This window comes from Hypanus sabinus, chromosome 27 (genome assembly GCF_030144855.1).
Source record: "Hypanus sabinus isolate sHypSab1 chromosome 27, sHypSab1.hap1, whole genome shotgun sequence".
Taxonomy (NCBI): domain Eukaryota; kingdom Metazoa; phylum Chordata; class Chondrichthyes; order Myliobatiformes; family Dasyatidae; genus Hypanus; species Hypanus sabinus.
Genome location: NC_082732.1, coordinates 45792407 through 45811441, shown reverse-complemented (window position 1 = coordinate 45811441; position 19035 = coordinate 45792407). Strand labels below are relative to the sequence as shown.

Genomic DNA, 19035 nt, shown 5'->3' with positions numbered 1-19035 from the left:
GGCTAAAACTGCACAGGGTAGCTGAACAATTCTTAAATTCATGCTCAAATTGAAGTTAATTGTTACTTCAACCGTAAACATGCTGAACAAATGAATCAATGTCCCTCTGGACCAAGGTGCAGAACACTGTACATACAAATAGCTCACACACAACATAAAATAATATTACCACCAGTAAATTAAGAACTAATAAAGAGCATTTAAGGCACAAGTTAAAAAGTAAACAGTATAACACTACTGCTGCTTCAATACGTGATGAGACCTGGGTGGTGACAGGAAGTTCAGTAATTTTACAGTCTGGTGGAAGAAGCTAGTTACCATCCTAACAGTTTTAGTCCTACTGCCACAGTACCCTCTTGCCTGATGGTTGGGGAGCTGAGGGGCAGGGGGTGGGGTCAAAGAGATTGTTGGATGGATAGGAGGGATCACTGACAATGTTAAGGGCCCTGCTTACATAGTGATCCTGATAAATATCACTGATGGGTAGAAGACAGACCACTTTCATATCCAGTTTAAAATACATTTCGAGAAGTACATGGATAAAAGAGGTTTAGAGATATGGGACAAATGTGGGAAAATGGGACTGGTTCAGCAAACAGCATGGTCAGCGTGGGCAAGTTGGGCCAAAGAGCCTGTACCCATGGGTATGGCTCCAACTGTCATTGTCATAACGTGCCCACATGTACGGCTCCAACTATCATTGTTACGTAACCATGCATACGGCTGTCTCTTGTCATTGTCGTCACATGCCCACGCCTACAGTCCTGATTGCCGTCGTTACGTGCCTGCGGCTACAGTTGCGACTATCCCCGTTAGGTGCCCACGTGAACAGCTCCAACTGTCATCATTACATGCTCATGTGTACAACTCTCGTCATCATTATGTGTCCACACATACAACTCTATCACCATTGTCATTGTTGTAACATGAGCACATGTATGGCTCTGACTGTTGCCGTTATTATGCACACATACATACAGCCCCAACTGTTGTCATTACGTGCTCCAGTGCACGACTCTTGTTATTATTAATTATCCACACGTACGACTCTCACTGTCGTCGTCATGCTTACGCCTTGACTGTCCTCGTCATTGTGCGTCCACGCTTATGACTCTTGACTGTAGTCATCAATATGCTCTGTCATCATTGTTACGTGTCCATGCTTATGACTCTGACTGTCGACCTCGTTACGTGTCCATTCATATGACTCTGTCATGATCATACCATGTCCACATGTTCGATTCTGACTGTCAGCGCCATTACGTGTCCATGCGTACGACTCTGTCGTCATCGATACACTCTGTTGTCCTTGTTACTTGTCCATGCACACAACTCTGACTGTCGTCATCATTACATGTCCACGATTACGACTCTGTCATTGTTGTTACGTGTCCACGCGTACGACTGTCGTCATTGTTATGTGGCACGACTCTGAATGTCATCAATCATTACGTGTCCACATGTATGACTCTGGTTGTTGTCCATGCTAATGACTCTGACAGTCGTCATTAGTACGTGTCCATGCTTACGACTCACTGTTATCATCAATACACTGTTGTCCTTGTTACGTGTCCATGTGTACTACTCTGACTGTTGTCATCATTATGTGTCCATGCTTACGACTCTGACTGTCATGATTATACTGACCCACGAGTACGACTCTGACTGTCGTCATCGATACGCTCTGTCATCCTCGTTACGTGCCCACATACACGACTCTGACTGTCTTCATCATTACGTGTCCATGCTTATGACTCTGACTGTTGTTGTCATTAAGTGTCCATGTTGATGACTCTGACTGTCGTCATTATGTGTCCATGCTCACAACTCTGACTGTCATCCTCGTTACGTGTCCATGCTTACGACTCTATCGTCATCGTTACAATGCTGACATCATTATCATTCTATATCCATGCATACGACTGACCGTCATCATCATTACGCGTCCACAAGTATGGCCTTGACTGACTGCCATGTATGCACAGAGAAGGGTGGTTCATCTGCACCTTCCTAAAGTCCACAATCACAAATGCACATTTTTTATAGTTTTCGCTAATCAGCTTTCAAGATTTTTTTCCCTTTCCAGGAATCAACCACGCACCAGAGGTTTGCTAGTCGTTCCGATGTTTACAGGGAGAATTTATCAGAAACTTGCTCCAACTCAGCATTATCTTACATTGCTTTTTCATTCCGGTTTAATTTGCTGATGAATTTTCAGCATAATCACTTTTACACACTTATCTCAAGGAAGTGAAAATTTGCAGATGCCGGAGATCCAGGCAACACATACACAAAATGCTGGAGGAACTTGGCAGGTCATGCAACATGTATGGTAACGAATAGACAGTTGGTGTTTCAGACCTAGATCCTTCATGTCATAAAAATAGACTTTATGTCATAAAAATATTCACTTGGAAAGAGTTTATTCACTGAAAATGTTTCAGCAATTTTTGTAATACAACTACTTGTTACAACTAATGACTTTTAACATCTTGTACTGTTATACACATCCACTCACACTGATGAAGGTGAATATGTAGAATTTATATTTGAAATGTCACAAAATATGTAATCTAGGCAAAGCAGTAGTCATTTGAAAACAGCAAATTAACAGGTTTTCAAATTTATTTTCTGTTGATCATTTTTCAGAAAACTTTCAGTGATGTGAACTGCAGTGACTTATGTTTGGTTTTACAATTCCCAAAAACACATCCCTGGAAACATGAAAGAGTACAAATCTCTTGGATTGACAGTCTGCAGGCTAGATTACATTATACGGTGCTGGTCAGTGTTTCCTCCCTTAAATCTGGCAACAAACACATTTACTTCAGATGATCTGATGAATTATTGCCATTACAGAGATCTGAACCAGAACTTCACACTGTACTCCACTCTCCTGCTGAGTTGTGTTGGCACTTTCACAGGACTATAGACTTGAAGCCCAGTGTCCCTCTGTGAATCAACATTCTTGTATTGCCCTACCATTTACTGTACATGCCCTACCCCTGTTGGGTATCATTCCATTTGTCAGTACTCTGTTCAACTCTTCACCTGCTGTGTAGCCTAAGACTATCATCCTCACTATCCATAACACTATAGCTTTCATGTCACCTCCTTCCTCTTCACTGCTCAAAAAACACCCATACATGGTATATTACATTCTTTTGTTATACCTTCTGATGGGTTAGACTCTTTAATTGTCATTACCTTTGCAGTTTAACAGTTAATTACCAGCTAGTATATTTATAACTACTTATACATACGAGCGTACCTATTTAGTACGCTCCCCAGTGGTCACAGTATGCATATGTATCTTCTAGTGGTTACATTTTTATGATCCTGGAAAGTTCTCTTGGTATTGCATTATTTGAATAGGGGCTTTCTGATTGATTAATTCTTGTCTACAAATTTGGATGAAGTGTTCCTTACCTATGAGATATACAAAAACTATGTTGGTTCACCATCTTTTAACCTTTAGTCTCTCTGGTCTTAGCTACTAGACTTCTGCAGCTCTACACTTCCAACTCTCTTCGTTTTACAGCACTTAATAATATGTCAGTGAAACAATGTTTCATTCTTCTTTCCTGACTTCCAAAAGAATCTTGTTTCAAAACATCAGAATCCAATATGTCCAAATTCTCTGCTTCACGGTTGTCTGAAATATGCTACATCTACCCAGCTTCCTAGCGGCTCTGAACCTTCTCTGCTATCTGGCATTTTCTTCTGCAAAAGTCAACGAGAAGTACATGACAGAACTGTAAACTTACCAATCTGTGCGTTGTCATACAGAAGCAAGTCATACGCTCCTTGGTAACCAGTGCGGTAATTTGTTCTAGTTCCACAGTCCCACTGAACCACCACTGTCTTATCTGGTGTTATGGTGCTGCCTGGGCGGCCAATCTCTACCACAGTACCAACGTGACCTTCGCCATCGTCCTGGTTTCCCCATATCCAATCCACGCCACGTACAATACGCATGCCCACTTCCATGGTGCTCAGTGCTGATTAATGTGCAAATGCAATGGTGCCTAATGATAGGTGATGTTTTGGACTGGCTAGAACACCTGGAAAGGAATACAAGTCAGTTAAACACCTGTCATCAATTAAGATAAAACATACTGCACTCTGCCAGCAAGAAAAATATTTATTGAGAGATGCAGTGCAGAACAGGCCCTTCCAGCCCATCTAACAACCCACTGATTGTAACCCTAGCCTAATCACAGGACAATTTACAATGACCCATTAACCTACTAACCAGTATGTCTTGGATTGTGAGAGGAAGCTGAAGCACCTGGAGGAAACCCATGCGATCAGAGAAAAGAACATACAGACTTGCTTACAGAGGACACCGGAAATGAACTCTGAAGCCCTGAGTTGTAAAAACCACTACGCTACCCTGATACCCCATTAACAATAACTTTATTGAATTGCATAGAATATACTTTGAATTTTAGCTATTATGAACGTAAATAAAAATACTACAGGAAGTAGGTACGGGGGAAGAGGAGGGTAGCATAATTCAGAATATGTTGGAAATAGTACCTTAAAGAAAATAAGCCAATTATGTTCCACAGTGTAGTTTTCCCCAACCAGTCTGTGGGTGCAGTGTCCCCTCTATGTCAGGCATAACATTTCAACCACCCACAAAGTGCTGTTAGTTCATCAACAATTCTTTTTCCATAATACTTAATGATACATAGTCTGAGTGCAAGTCAACATGACTAGGCAGAATAATACTTTGGCTCAGACAAAATGGGCCAAATGGCCTGTTTCTGTGCTGCAGTGCCCTATGTGAACAGGATTTGATCTACACAAGAGATTCTGCAGATGTTGGAAATCCAGAATAACACACACAAAGGCTGAAGGAACTCAACAGGCAAGGTAGCACTTCTAGAAGGGTCCAAGACTCTTCGTCAGGACTGGATTTGATCAACACTGGCTGAGGTCCAACACAAATGGGACAATGTCATCTCGATAACCCAGTCCAACTGGGAGGTCAGCAATTACCGCTACATCAACAGGACGTAAACTGAATAGCTTAAAGCAAAACTGGGGCACTTATGACAGATACCAAGAATTTGAAGTAGCAGGAAATCAAGAATAGTGCAGAGAAAGAAGTAATAGCAGAAATAAAAGTACGAAAGTAAAGTTCAAAGTAAATTTATTCTCAAACAATGTATATGCTACAATATTCCAACTTAAGATTCATTTTCTTGTAGGGACTTACAGGGAAAAATACAATAGAATTTTACAGAAAACTATACATAATAGACTTACAAATCCCAATGTGCAAAAGAAGACAAACTGTGCAACTAAAAATAATATTGAGAACATGAGTTGTAAAGAGTCCTTGAAAGTGAGCCTGTAGGTCACAGAATCAGTTCAGAGTAGTCGTGAGTGAAGTTATCCGCTCTAGTTCAGGAACCTGACGGTTGTAAGGCAATAACTATTCCTGAACCTGGTGTGGGACCCAAAGCTCTTGTACCTCTTTCCTGATAGAAGAATAAAATATCCAAAATTCCAAAATCTGAAAATCTGTTTGAGTGCCAACACAGCATCTCAAATGGAAAATTCCACAAGGTGCTGGGAAGGTTCCCAGGCAATGCACAGGTCTATGCGCACCGCAGAATATTCTGAGAAGTGACCTCACATATGTAATGAATAAAAGTTAATGAAAAATAGAAAATACACTGCATAAAGTGAAAAATGAAGATCATGATTGTGTATTGAAAGAATGGATTCATCAGCATTGGAGTGAACAGACATGCTTAACGGTATGCTGATCAAGAAACAAAGATCTATCCTGATGAACTGAAAATTGAAGGTAATTGTTTCATGCACAAAATTATTAAAATATTATTTAAAACTACTCCTCCTCCTGTTATAGTTGCTATGGAATGGGTGGCTGTTTGAAAATGCTGGCAGATAAGAAGCCGATCACAACCCCGGAACCCAGTAATAGACAGAGCCATAGGCAGTCATTCAACTCTGATAGTCTGTGGGGGACCAGCTCCATCAGATTGTGGACTGTTAACTCTCTGAGTTTCACCACAGCTGTACATAAGCTGTATATGCAATGTAAACAGATTTTGTGTTTAGACTTGGGTTCCATCCTTACGTCTCTCATGATATAGATGTTAACATTCCAAAATCCGAAACACTTCCAGCCTCAGGCATTTTGGATAAGGGATGCTCGTCCTGTAGTAAGAAGAGAGCATGGTCTGGATAATGAATGCTGCTTTCTAGTGGCAGCACTGTATGCAAATGTACTCAACTTTAAACTCCAAGGCAAAGTACAAAGTAAATGGCAGGATACTTGGTAGTGTGGAGGAGCAGAGGGATCTGGGGGTACATGTCCACAGATTCCTGAAAGTTGCCTCACAGGTAGATAGGGTAGTTAAGAAAGCTTATGGGGTGTTAGCTTTCATAAGTCGAGGGATAGAGTTTAAGAGATGTGATGTAATGATGCAGCTCTATAAAACTCTAGTTAGGCCACACTTGGAGTACTATGTCCAGTTCTGGTCGCCTCAGTATAGGAAGGATGTGGAAGCATTGGAAAGGGTACAGAGGAGATTTACCAGGATGCTGTCTGGTTTAGAGAGTATGGATTATGATCAGAGATTAAGGGAGCTAGGGCTTTACTCTTTGGAGAGAAGGAGGATGAGAGAAGACATGATAGAGGTGTACAAGATATTAAGAGGAATAGACAGAGTGGACAGCCAGCGCCTCTTCCCCAGGGCACCACTGCTCAGTACAAGAGGACATGGCTTTAAGGTAAGGGGAGGGGAGTTCAAGGGGGATATTAGAGGAAGGTTTTTCACTCAGAGAGTGGTTGGTGCGTGGAATGCACTGCCTGAGTCAGTGGTGGAGGCAGATACACTAGTGAAGTTTAAGAGACTACTAGATAGGTACATGGAGGAATTTAAGGTGGGGGGTTATATGGGAGTCAGGGTTTGAGGGTCAGCACAACATTGTGGGTTGAAGGGCCTGTAATGTGCTGTACTATTCTATGTTCTATGTTCTATAGAAGAGACAAATACCATTAAAAGTCCACAAATTCTTTAGGTTCTTAGCAAAAGTTAGTAAATGACAAGTTAGTTTATTATAAAAGTCTATGTTACCATATACTACCATAAGATTCATTTTCTTGTAGTCATTTACAGGAAAAATACAACGCAATTTAAGTAAAAGCTATACCTGAGCAGACAAGGACTATTAAACAGTGTACATAAGAAAGTAATCTGTGCAAACAAAGAATAACAAGTGCCCCAAAACTGACCCCTGCAGCACACCACCAATCACTGCCATTCATTCTGAGAACAACCTTCATCCAGCACCTTCTGTTTTGTATCCCTGAGCCAATGTTCCAATGTTGAATCCATCCAGTTATCTCTCCCTAGATTCCATGGGACCTCATGTTCCAGACCAGCCTACCATATGAGATCCTGTCGAAGGCCTTGCTAAAGACAACATCCACAGCCCTATCCTGATTTATCCTTTTAGTTAGCTCTTCAAAATCTCTTAAAGATTCATCAAGCACAAAAATGCATGCACAAAGCCATGCTGATTCCTAAGAAAAAGCTGGCAAATTTTGTGCCACAGAATTCCCTCTAGTAACTCTGATGTCAGACTGATCCAGCTTGTTTTGCTGAGATATTTATATTTCCCTACTCGCAGAGTGGCCGAAATCTGGAACCTCAACAGGCCGGAGGAGGTAGCCAAATCAGATATGGTCACTATATTTAAGAGGTACTGAGACATTTAAAGGATACACTGATTTACACAAGGGTAAATCAGATGTTGAGTATAGACATGGTGGGCCAAATGGCCTGACAAGTCTATGTGACCTTGAGATCTTTAAACATAATAGGACAGTCAAAAAGGCTTCCTTAGTTATCCAAGGTGTGGAATACCAGTCCAGAAATTATATCCAACAGTAGGTCACAGTTGGAGTACCACACATAGTCACACTTTACTGAGGAGACTTCTGAAGGCTGTGCCTTCATAATACTTGTATTACATTAACACTTACGTTAGCCTCAACTTTCCCATCTACCACAGTACTCTTTTGGTACTGACGATTTAATAATCTAGTTTAAACTCTTGCATAACACAGGCAAGATAATGGTTCCTCTCCAGTTCCATACAACCTGCCCTGGGGGAAGCTACGAGAACCAAAGAAATGGGTGAGAAGTTAAATTAGTAAATGTTGTTTGTATTCATCGTGGATAAGAACATGGAAGATGAACTTCAGCTTGTTAGGGAAAGTAAAGTGATAGACAGGAGTTATAGACAGGTAGTCAGCCCAAGGCTACAGCAGACAGGTTACTATCAGGAGAGGGAAGGGAAAACATCAGATAGTGGCAAGCACTCACGTGGCCGTCTCCCTCAAAAATAAGTACTCCATTTTGAGTACTGTTGGGGGGAGATGATCCTACCTGGGGGAAGCAATAGCAGCCGTGACAGTGTTCATAATACGATTAAATTCATACTGCAATTTGAAAAGGAGAAACATAACACACATGTATCAGTACTGCAATGGAATAAAGAGAATTACAGAGGCACAAGAGAGGAGCTTGCCTAGATAGATTGGAGGAGGATACTGGCAGGGATTATGGCAGAACAGAGATGGTTGAAGTTTCTGGGAGTAACTCACAAGGCGCAAAATAAATATTTCCCACAGTTGTTGTTCTCAAATGGCAGAGATAGGCAACCATGGCTAACAAAGGAAGTTCAAGACTACATAAAAGCCAAGGAAAGGGCATATAAAGTAGCAAAAGTGAGTGGAGGTTGGATGATTGGGAAGTTTTTAAATCCAACAAAAGGCAAATAAAAAGCTATAAAAAGGGAAAAGTTGAACTATGAGGGCAAACTAACCAATAATATAATAATAATATATTTCAGTTATGTAAAGAGTAAAAGGGAGGTGAGAGTTGATATTGGACCACTGGATGTGAGGGAAATGGAAGGATATGGACATTGTGTCAGCGGATGCAATTAGTTCAGTTGGCCATTTAATTAATTTATTTAGTTTAGCACAACATTGTGGGCTGAAGGGTTGGTTCCTGTGCTGTACTGATCTATTTTCTATGCTTTATCAATCTGTAATTGTTTGTTACCTGAATGAAGTTTTCACCATTGGTGCAGAAGCAAACTTATGATCTAAGAATTTTTCTCCCATTTGTAAAGAATCTTAGCATCTTTCATCAGACCTCACAAGAAAGGGCACAATTACTTTGGAATATGCAGACGATCAACATTTAGGGATCTTGTGGCCACCACAATTCCACTCCAGAGTTAATAACTATTTTGTTATAAATTTCCAATTCAAGGATTGTCAGCGGATTATAAACAACATTCTAGAACTTAAAATAGACAGGGCACATTTTTAAAAGTGATTCCAAGACAGCTCTTCTGATGAAACAGCCCCCCCTCAGTGCTGAGAACCATTTGACGATGATTTGACCCAGGCAAAGTTCAACCAAGCTCACTATTATTTGAAAAAAAATGTGCTTACTTAGAAGTCTGATATTAAAACAGAAAATAAAAATGAGAAACTATGTACACATATCCACTGCTGGACAATTTTCTCACACCCATACCTTGTAGATTTTTGGTGATCTTTGAACTATTTTTGTTCAAAAGTTACTGAAAGGGTGAGGAGTGCAACAGATGAATCTCAGATCTGGATGCTTCTGGCAATCCGCTCACAAATTATACCAAAATAGTTTACAAGATGAATATTTTTGCCGAGTTTCAGGACCACCAAATATAAAAATCACCCACGCAATTGTACGATTAGGAACTGAATACAACAGTGGAAAAAGTAATTTACCAAAAGAGTACAAACTTATTTAAACTTCCAAACTTCAACAATGGAAAACACATTTTCAACATATTTACCACACACCCAAAGCACACTGGATCTTTAGGCACTTAAAATACATTCAACTTTTTATACCAAACAAAATCTAGCTTAACATTAAAGAAAAAGATAAATTTAAATAATACATCCAGGATATCGCAAAGCACATCCTGATCATTGAAGCGAATTTGAACCCCAGTCTTCTCATTATGTCGCCAATCTGGGCACAGCAAGCCTCCACAATAGTGATATGATAACAATCGTATAATCTTTTCTGGCAGGAGCCCACAATGGAAATGAATTCAGTCCGTCAATCAGGGCGGTTTCTTACGGAGGAGCTGGTTTCTAACAGACAGGGGTATATAAATTAAAAAGTGGAATATTTGCCTAAACTGCACATTGAGTGTAACGCATACATGAAACAACATGACCTTTGGTACCAGTTTGTTCAGTTTTGCGCAAGTTAAAAACAGAGGGAGGAAGAGAGATGGGGGGGGAGGGCAGAGAGGCAGGGGGGAGGGCAGAGAGGCGGGGGAGGGAAGAGAGGCGGGGGAGGGAAGAGAGGCGGGGGAGGGAAGAGAGGCGGGGGAGGGAAGAGAGGCGGGGGAAAAGAAACAGGACACACCTTATTGATGATGTTGAAAGGATTCCTTTAACTCAGCTCTCTGCCACTGAACACACTAGAAGTCAAATCATTGCAAGGCTGAAGTCTGTTTCTTTGCAAAAGCTGAACTAGTGACAGATGACTGGAAATCTGTAAGTGAACCCGAGAATCATGATTCTGTGGAAATTGTGCCAAAGCACTTGATCGTTTTGCTCTTGGTTTTATATCCAAATATGAAGCGAACTGAATCCAGATGTACTGTTTAGTTGGGGGCTTACAAAGGCAAGTAAAGAGAATTTCAGTTTATTATGAGAGCTTTGAGATTTGCAAATGGAAACCGACTTGCCTATTTAAGTCTCTGCTCTTCCATCATAATTAAGGAAATCCCGTGGCTCAGAGAGATAAAAGCTCTGAAGCAAAGATCTCTCAGAACTCACCCACAATCTAACCTTGGCAATCTGCAGCTGTCATATGATGATCACAAAGTCTGCCAAAACAGGTTTGCTTCACAAATTTAAAACAGCCTCCTATATTGAATATTAAATGAATGGGAAGAACCCACCATCCTTGTCAGCAAGTACTGATCATGAAGCTGTAAAGTCCAAGGGAAGACAGTGCCATGTCTTCATGCTGTGCCTGTCCACACAGCCCTTCAGTGATTCTCTTCCCCCACCCTGCCTTCAAACATAACTTTGCCTCAGTTTTAGACGCATGCTATTTTTCTGTCTTTTATTTCTCTCTGATCTGGTTTCATCACCTCTAATGCTACACCTCTGTGTAGAATGAAGGGGCTCTCAACGCTACTGGTATCAAAATATATTGCACTCGACATCAGTAAGATGAGAGAGCTGATTGTGGACTTCAGGAAAGGCAAGACAAAGGAACACATATAGAGGGATCAGAAGTGGATAGAGTGAGCAGTTTCAAGTTCCTGAGTGTCAAGATCTCAGAAAACCTCACCTGGTCCCAACATATCAATGCAAAGAAGGCAAGACAGCATCTATACTTCACTAGGTGTTTGTAGAGATTTGGTATGTCAACAAAAACACTCAAAAACTTCTATAGTTGTACCGTGGAGTGCATTCTGACAGGCTACATCATTGTCTGGTATGGGGTGGGGACTATGGCACAGGACCGAAAGAAACTGCAGAGGATCGTAAATTTAGTCGGCTCCATCTTGGGTACTAGTCTACAAAGTACCCAGGACATCTTCAAGAGCAGTGTCTCAGAAATGCAGTGTCCATTATTAAGGACCTCCAGCACCCAGGGTATGCCCTTTTCTCACTGTTACCATCAGGTAGGAGGTACAGAAGTCTGAAGGCACACAGTCAGCAATTCAGGAACAGCTTCTTCCCCTCTGCCATCCAATTCCTAAATAGACATTGATCCCATCAAGTCGAGTCAAGTAACTTTTATTGCCATTTCGAACATAACTGCTGGTACAGTACATAGAAAAATGAGACAACGTTTTTCAGGACCATGGTGTTACATGACACAGTACAAAAACTAGACTGAACTACATAAAAAACACAGAGAAAAAAAAACACACAACAACTACACTAGACTACAGACCTACCCAGGACTGCACAAAGTGCACAAAACAGAGCAGGCATTACAATAAATAATAAACAGGACAATAAGGCAGTAAGGTGTCAGTCCAGGCTCTGGGTATTGAGGAGTCTGATAACTTGGGGGAAGAAACCTTTACATAGTCTGATAGTGAGAGCCCGAATGCTTCGGTGTCTTTTCCCAAACGGCAGGAGGGAGAAGAGTTTGTATGAGGGGTGTATGGGGTCCTTCATAATGCTGCTTGCTTTGCGGATACAGGGTGTGGTGTAAATGTCCATGATGGCGGGAAGAGAGACCCCGATGATCTTCTCAGCTGACCTCCTATTTGCTGCAGGGACATTACCTCACTTTTTAAATATATATTGTTTGTTTTACATGATTTTAATCTATTCATTATATGTATAAAATAATTTATTTATTTTTCTTCTTCTTCTACATTATGTATTGCATTGAACTTTTGCTGCTAAAATAACAAATTTCACGGCATATGTCAGTGATAATAAACCTGATTCTGATTCTGTTCTCTGCCATTCCTTTGGATTCATCAGCTGTGTGGAGAGGGGGAGCTTGCTGCATGGGGAACAGCTTGCTCTCCATATCGTACTGACCTGGCACCGATAAGGTGCCACATAGGAGATTGGTGAGTAAAATCAGAGCTCATGGCATTGGGGGCAGGGTTTCAACATGGATAGAAAACTGGTTGGCAGATAGAAAGCAAAGGGTAGCAGTGAATGGGTGTTTCTCAGACTGGCTGGAGGTGACTAGTGGGGTACCACAGGGCTCTGTATTGGGACCACAGCTCTTTACGATTTATGTCAATGATTTAGATGAGGGCATTGAAAACTATATCAGCAAGTTTGCTGACGATACTAAACTGGGTGGCAGTGTGACATGCGAAGAGGACGTTAGGAGAATACAGGGAGACTTGGATAGGCTGAGTGAGTGGGCAGATACTTGGGAGATGTCATTCAATGTGAATAAATGTGAAGTTATCCACTTTGGAAGCAGGAACAAAAGGGCAGAGTATTGTCTGAACGGTGTCGAGTTAGGTAAGGGAGAAATGCAAAGAGACCTAGGAGTCCTAGTTCACCAGTCAATGAAGGTGAATGAGCAAGTGCAACAGGCAGTGAAGAGGGCAAATGGAATGTTGGCCTTTGTTACAAGGGGAATTGAATACAAGAGCAAGGATGTTCTTTTGCATTTGTACAGGGCCCTGGTGAGACCACACCTGGAATATTGTGTAGTTTTGGTCTCCAGGTTTAAGGAAGGACATTCTGGCAATTGAGGAAGTGCAGCGTAGATTCACTAGGTTGATTCCTGGGATGGCAGGGCTGTCAAACGCAGAGAGATTGGAGAGATTGGGCTTGTACACGCTGGAATTGAGGAGATTGAGAGGGGATCTGATTGAAACTTTTAAGATAATTAAAGGATTTGATAGGATTGAGGCAGGAAATATGTTCCAGATGTTGGGAGAGTCCAGTACCAGAGGGCATGGATTGAGAATAAGAGGTCAGTTATTTAAAACAGAGTTGAGGAAGAGCTTCTTCTCCCAGAGAGTTGTGGAGGTGTGGAATGCACTGCCTCAGAAGACGGTGGAGGCCAATTCTCTGGATGCTTTCAAGAAGGAGCTGGATAGATATCTGATGGATAGGGGAATCAAGGGATATGGGGACAAGGCAGGGACTGGGTATTGACAGTGAATGATCAGCCATGATCTCAGAATGGCGGTGCAGACTCGAGGGGCCGAATGGTCTACTTCTGCACCTACTGTCTATTAAATCAAAAGTAGACTAATAGAATGCAATATCCACTGTCAACAGAGGCTTCATGTGTGCCTTTACCCTCCCCTCTGAGCCTCAGAGCCAGTCCTGATGGCACAGACCTGAATACTTACAGGACTATCAGGTGGATAGGGTAAGGGAAGGGAGAGGAATAGGAATGAGCACTCCTCCTCAGCCACAATCAGAAGGCAACCTCTTACCTACTTGCTGATATGCTCTTTGCCCTATTCCTGACCTATTCCAATCCATACCTACTCAAAAGTCTGGGAGGTCTAGCTGTTCATTGTGGCATCTGGAGGCACCAAACAGTGAGCACCAATCCAAATTAATCTGCTCTGCCAGCACTGGTCTTGTACCATCCTCTAAGTGAATTATGTATTTTGTCTAATTTTTAAGTTTAAAGTAATATATTAGCAAAATACATATATGACCATAAGACCACAAGATATAGGAGCAGAATTAAGCCATTTGGTCCATCGAGCCTGCTCCGCCATTTCCTCTTAGCTGATCTAATTTTCTCTCAGCCCCAATCTCCTGTCTTCTCCCCGTATCCCTTCATGCCTTGACCAATCAAGATTCTATCAAGTCCTACCTTAAATTTACATACAGACTTAGCTTCCACAGCTGCCTGTAGCAACAAATTCCACACATTCACCACTCTCTGGCTAAAGAAATTCCTCATCTCTGTTCTAAAAGGATGCCCCACTATTCTGAGGCAGTGTCCTCCAGTCTGAGACTCTCCCACCATTGGAAACATCCTCTCTACATCCACTCTATCAAGGCCTTTCACCATGCGATAGGTTTCAGTGAGGTCACCCCTCATTCTTCTGAATTCTAGTGCATACAGGCCCAGAGCCATCAAACACTCTTCATATAACAAGCCATTCAATCATTTTTGTGAACCTCCATTGAACCCTCTCCAGTTTCAGCACATCCTCTGAGATACAAGACACAAAACTACTCACAATACTCCAAGTGAGGCCTCACCAGTACTCCATAAAGCTTCAACATTAAATTCTTGCTTTTGTATTCTAGTCCTCTAAAAATTAATATTAACATTGCATTTGCCTTCCTCAGACTCAACCTTCAAATTAACCTTTAAAGAATCCTGCACAAGGATTGGTTGAGTGAACTTGGCCTTTTCTCCTTGGAGCGACAGAAGGTGAGAGGTGATCTGATAGAAGTGTGTAAGATGATGGGAGGCATTGATTGTGTGGATAGTCAAAGGATTTTTCCAGGGCTGAAATGGCTATCACGAAAGGGCACAGTTTTAAGGTGGTGGAAGTAGATACAGAGAAGATGTCAAGGGTAGGTTGTTTTTTTTAATGCAAAGAGAGGGAGTGCATGGAATAGGCTGCCTGCGATGGTGGTAGAGTCAGATACAATAGGGTCTTCTAAGAGACTCCTGTATAGGTACATTGAGAGAAAAATAAAGGGCTATGGGTAACCCTAGGTAATTTCTAAAGTAAGTACATGTTCAGCACAGCGTTGTGGGCTAAAGGGTCTGTATTGTGCTGTAGTTTTTCTATGTTTCTATGACTCCCAAGTCCCTTTGTGCCTCAAATTTTGTATTTTCTCTCCATTTAGAAAATAGTCTACCCTTTCATTTCTTCCAAAGTGCATGACCATACATTTCCCAACACTGGTATTCCATCTGCCACTTCTTTACTCATTCTCCTAATCTAGTTAAGTCCTGTAGCTCTCTACTTCTACAAGACTATTTGCCCCTCCACCTATTTTCATTTCATCTGCAAACTTTTCAACAAAGCCATCAATTTCATCATCCAAGTCATTGACATATAACATAAAAAGAATCGATCCCAACACAGACCCCTGTGGAACACCACTAGTCATCAGCAGCCAACCAGAAAAGGCTCCCTTTATTTCCATGCTTTGCCTCCTGCCAATCAGCCACTGCTTTATCCATGCTAGTATCTTTCTTGTAATACCAAGGGCTCATAACATGTTAAGCAACCTTGTGAGTGGCACCTTGTCAAAGGCCTTCTGAAAATCCAAGAATATAACATCAACCCTTTGTCTATCCTGCTTGTTATTTCTCAAAGAATTCCAACAGATACATCAGGCAAAATTTTTCCTTGTGGAAACCATGCTGATTATGGCCTACTTTAGCATGGGCCTCCAAGTACCCTGAAACTACACCTTAACAATTGACTCCAACATCTACCCAACCTCTGAGGTCAGACTAACTGGCCTATAATTTCCTTTCTTCTGTCACCACATACAACCCAGAGATTCATCTTCTTGTAGGAATACTCAATAAATCTCTAGAATAATAACTATAACAGAATCAATGAAAAACTACCCAACTAGGGCATTCAACCAGAGCAAGCAAGCAAATACAAAAAGAAAAAAAAAATAAATAAGCAATAAATTACAAGAACATGAGATGAAGAGTCCTTGAAAGCGAGTCCATTGGTTGTGGGAACATTTCAATGATGGGGCAAGTGAAGTTGAGTAAAGTTATCCCCTTTTGTTCAATAGCCTGATGGTTGAGTGGTACTAACTGTTCCTGAACCTGGCGCTATGGATCCTAAGACTCCTGTACCTTCTTCCTGACTGCAGCAATGAGAAAAGAGCATGGCCTGGGTGGTGGGGGTCCCTGATGATGGATGCTATATTCCTGTGACAATGCTCCATGTAGATGGCTCATTGTTGGGGAGGGCTTTACCTGTGATGGACTGGGCCATATCCAGTACTTTTTGTATGATTTTCCATTCAAGGGCATTGGTGTTTCCTTTCCAGGCTATGATGCAGCCAGTCAATATATTCTCCACCACACATCAATAGAAGTTTGTCAAATGATGTCATGCCAAATCTACACAAACTCCTAAGAAAGTAGGGGCACTTCCGCGCTTTCTTCAAAATTGTACTTATGTACTGGCCTAGGACAGGTCCCCTGAAATAATAACACAAGGATTTTAATGTTTCTGACCTTCTCCACCTCAGATGAGGACTGGCTCATGAACCTACGGTTTCTCTCTCATGAAGTCAATATCAGCTCCTTGGTCTTGCTGATTGTGTAAGAGGTTGTTATTAGGACACCACTCAGCCAGATTAAGTCTAGAGTTAGTCTGAGCACTAGCTAAGAAGCTACTGCCAGTGATTCTGCATCCACCACTCGCTCCGGCAGTGTATTCCACATACTCAACCTTCTCTGGGTGGTGAAGGTGCCATTCAGATTGCTCCCAAATTTCTTCCCCTCACTCTAAATTATATCCTCTAATTCTATTCATCTCCCATAAGAGAAATAGTTTCCTGCTGTCTCTTAACTTCCTACATTCCAATTCTTGTTTGCTATCATTTGAATTTATTTTAATTTACAGAAGGCCCTTTTATTCAGCTAATTGTACACTTTTAAGACCATAAAACATAGGAGCAGAATTAGACCATTCAGTCCATCAAGTCTGTTCTGCCGTTCCATCATGGCTGATTTATTATCTGTCACAGCCCCATTCTCCTGCCTTCTCCCCATAACCTTTGACACTCTGACTAATCAAGAACCTGTCATCCTCTGCTTTAATCCTCTACTCAATGACTTGGCCTCCACAGCCATCTGTGGCAACAAATTCTACAGATTCACCACCCACTAATCCTGAAGTTCTAAATGGACAGCCCACTATTCTGTGACTGTGCTCTCTGGAATTTCTTTAGCCAGAGAATGGAGAATCTGAGGAATTCTTTGCTGCAGGCAGCTGAGGAGGCCAACTCTTATGTATGTTTAAGGAAGAGGTTGATAGATTCTTGATTGGTCAGGGTATGAAAAATACAGAAGGAAGGCAGAAGCTTGGGGCTGAGAGGAAAATTGGATCAGCTGTGATGAAGTGCCACAACAGATTCGATGGGCAAAATGGCCTAATTATGCTCCTATATCTTATGGTCTTGCAGTCCAAGACTCTGCCACCATAGGAAACATCCTCTCCATTATCTAAGCCTTATTTTTTTTGTCCTTAGAGTCCACATCAGAGATGCAGTCTGGTTATCCACAGCTAGTTATTAGTAAAGGATTATCTCCACCTGTTGAGCAGTTCCCCATTTCTCCCTACTCTTATCTCAGCAATTCAATTAAATATAGCTCTAATTACAAAGACGAAGTATCAGCTCACCATGAATTCACCAGAGCTGGAATTCACAGCTCACTACTGAACTGCTTTCTTCACAAACACCAAGGTGCATTTTCTAGCATAAGTGCAGTAAGAAACTAACATCTTTTTAATCACAGTACCATTAATATTTTACATTATGTAAATACCATAGTGTCAAAAGATGTCAAAGGTTACAGAAGAAAGCAGAATAAACCCTATTCATCATTAGCCATGATGGAATGGCGGAGCAGATTTGATGGGCAGAATGGCCTAATTCTGCTCCTATGGCTTATGGTCTAGCAACTGAAGCTTTAACTCCAATGTTCAGTCCTGATGAAAGGTCTCAGCTAGAAACATCAACTGTTGATGCCCGTTCTTCTGCGTTCCTCCAGGATTGTGTGTAGCTTCTGTCGTACAAGCTCTGTTCTCCCAAAGGTCAATAAAAGAACCCCCACTGTGCAGAAGGCACAGATCTGACTGTATTTATCAAAGGTACCAGGGAAGATCTACCTGGTGATCTTTAGATAACTTAATAGCACAATCGTGTTTAATCACAGGTTGAGAGCTGTTGAGACTTCCATCAGTACAGTGCTGTAGGGTTAAACCAGTCGGACGTTTAGTCTAAAGCAGGAAAACTTATTTAGTAAACAAGGATTTGGTTTAGTTCGGTTTGATCTAAGCGATGGAACAATGTGTTTGGGCCGTCATGTTTTCCATCGATGCTTCTACATCTGTCACACTAACCCAATTAAAAAGTTAGCCTGGTGCCGAATAATGCAATGCTTGCTACTAATTAGAAACAGTGGAATCAAAGGAAAATGGACACCCAAAGCCTGTATTTGTTGCAGTGTGTTTCAACACTTAACCGTGTAAATAAATGTATAAATGCACTGGCTTACCCTTCCAGATTCATTCATATATCAGATCAAAACAGCCCATACACCAGTACACACAAAATACTGAGTAACCGCAGCAACTTCACAGATCACACTGTCACACGATCACTCAGACTAATTTAATCGTAATAACACAAGGTAACAGATCACAAAATAAAACAGAATGTACTCCATTACCTCCTGTCGGGATCCTGGCCAAGCTGAAGAAATGCACCAA

At 41.5% G+C, this 19035-nt stretch overlaps 1 protein-coding gene across 5 annotated transcripts in view; it reads right to left on the bottom strand.

Annotated features, from left to right (window-relative positions):
* Positions 1 to 19035, bottom strand: part of mib2 (MIB E3 ubiquitin protein ligase 2) — a 249551-nt gene that overhangs the window by 180101 nt on the left and 50415 nt on the right. For all 5 annotated transcript variants that reach the window (XM_059952408.1, XM_059952405.1, XM_059952403.1 and 2 more), the window contains one exon: positions 3768 to 4064. In XM_059952408.1, the coding sequence (XP_059808391.1) occupies positions 3768 to 3990 (223 nt within the window). In that variant the 5' untranslated portion in view covers positions 3991 to 4064. The remainder of the gene's footprint in view (positions 1 to 3767; positions 4065 to 19035) is intronic.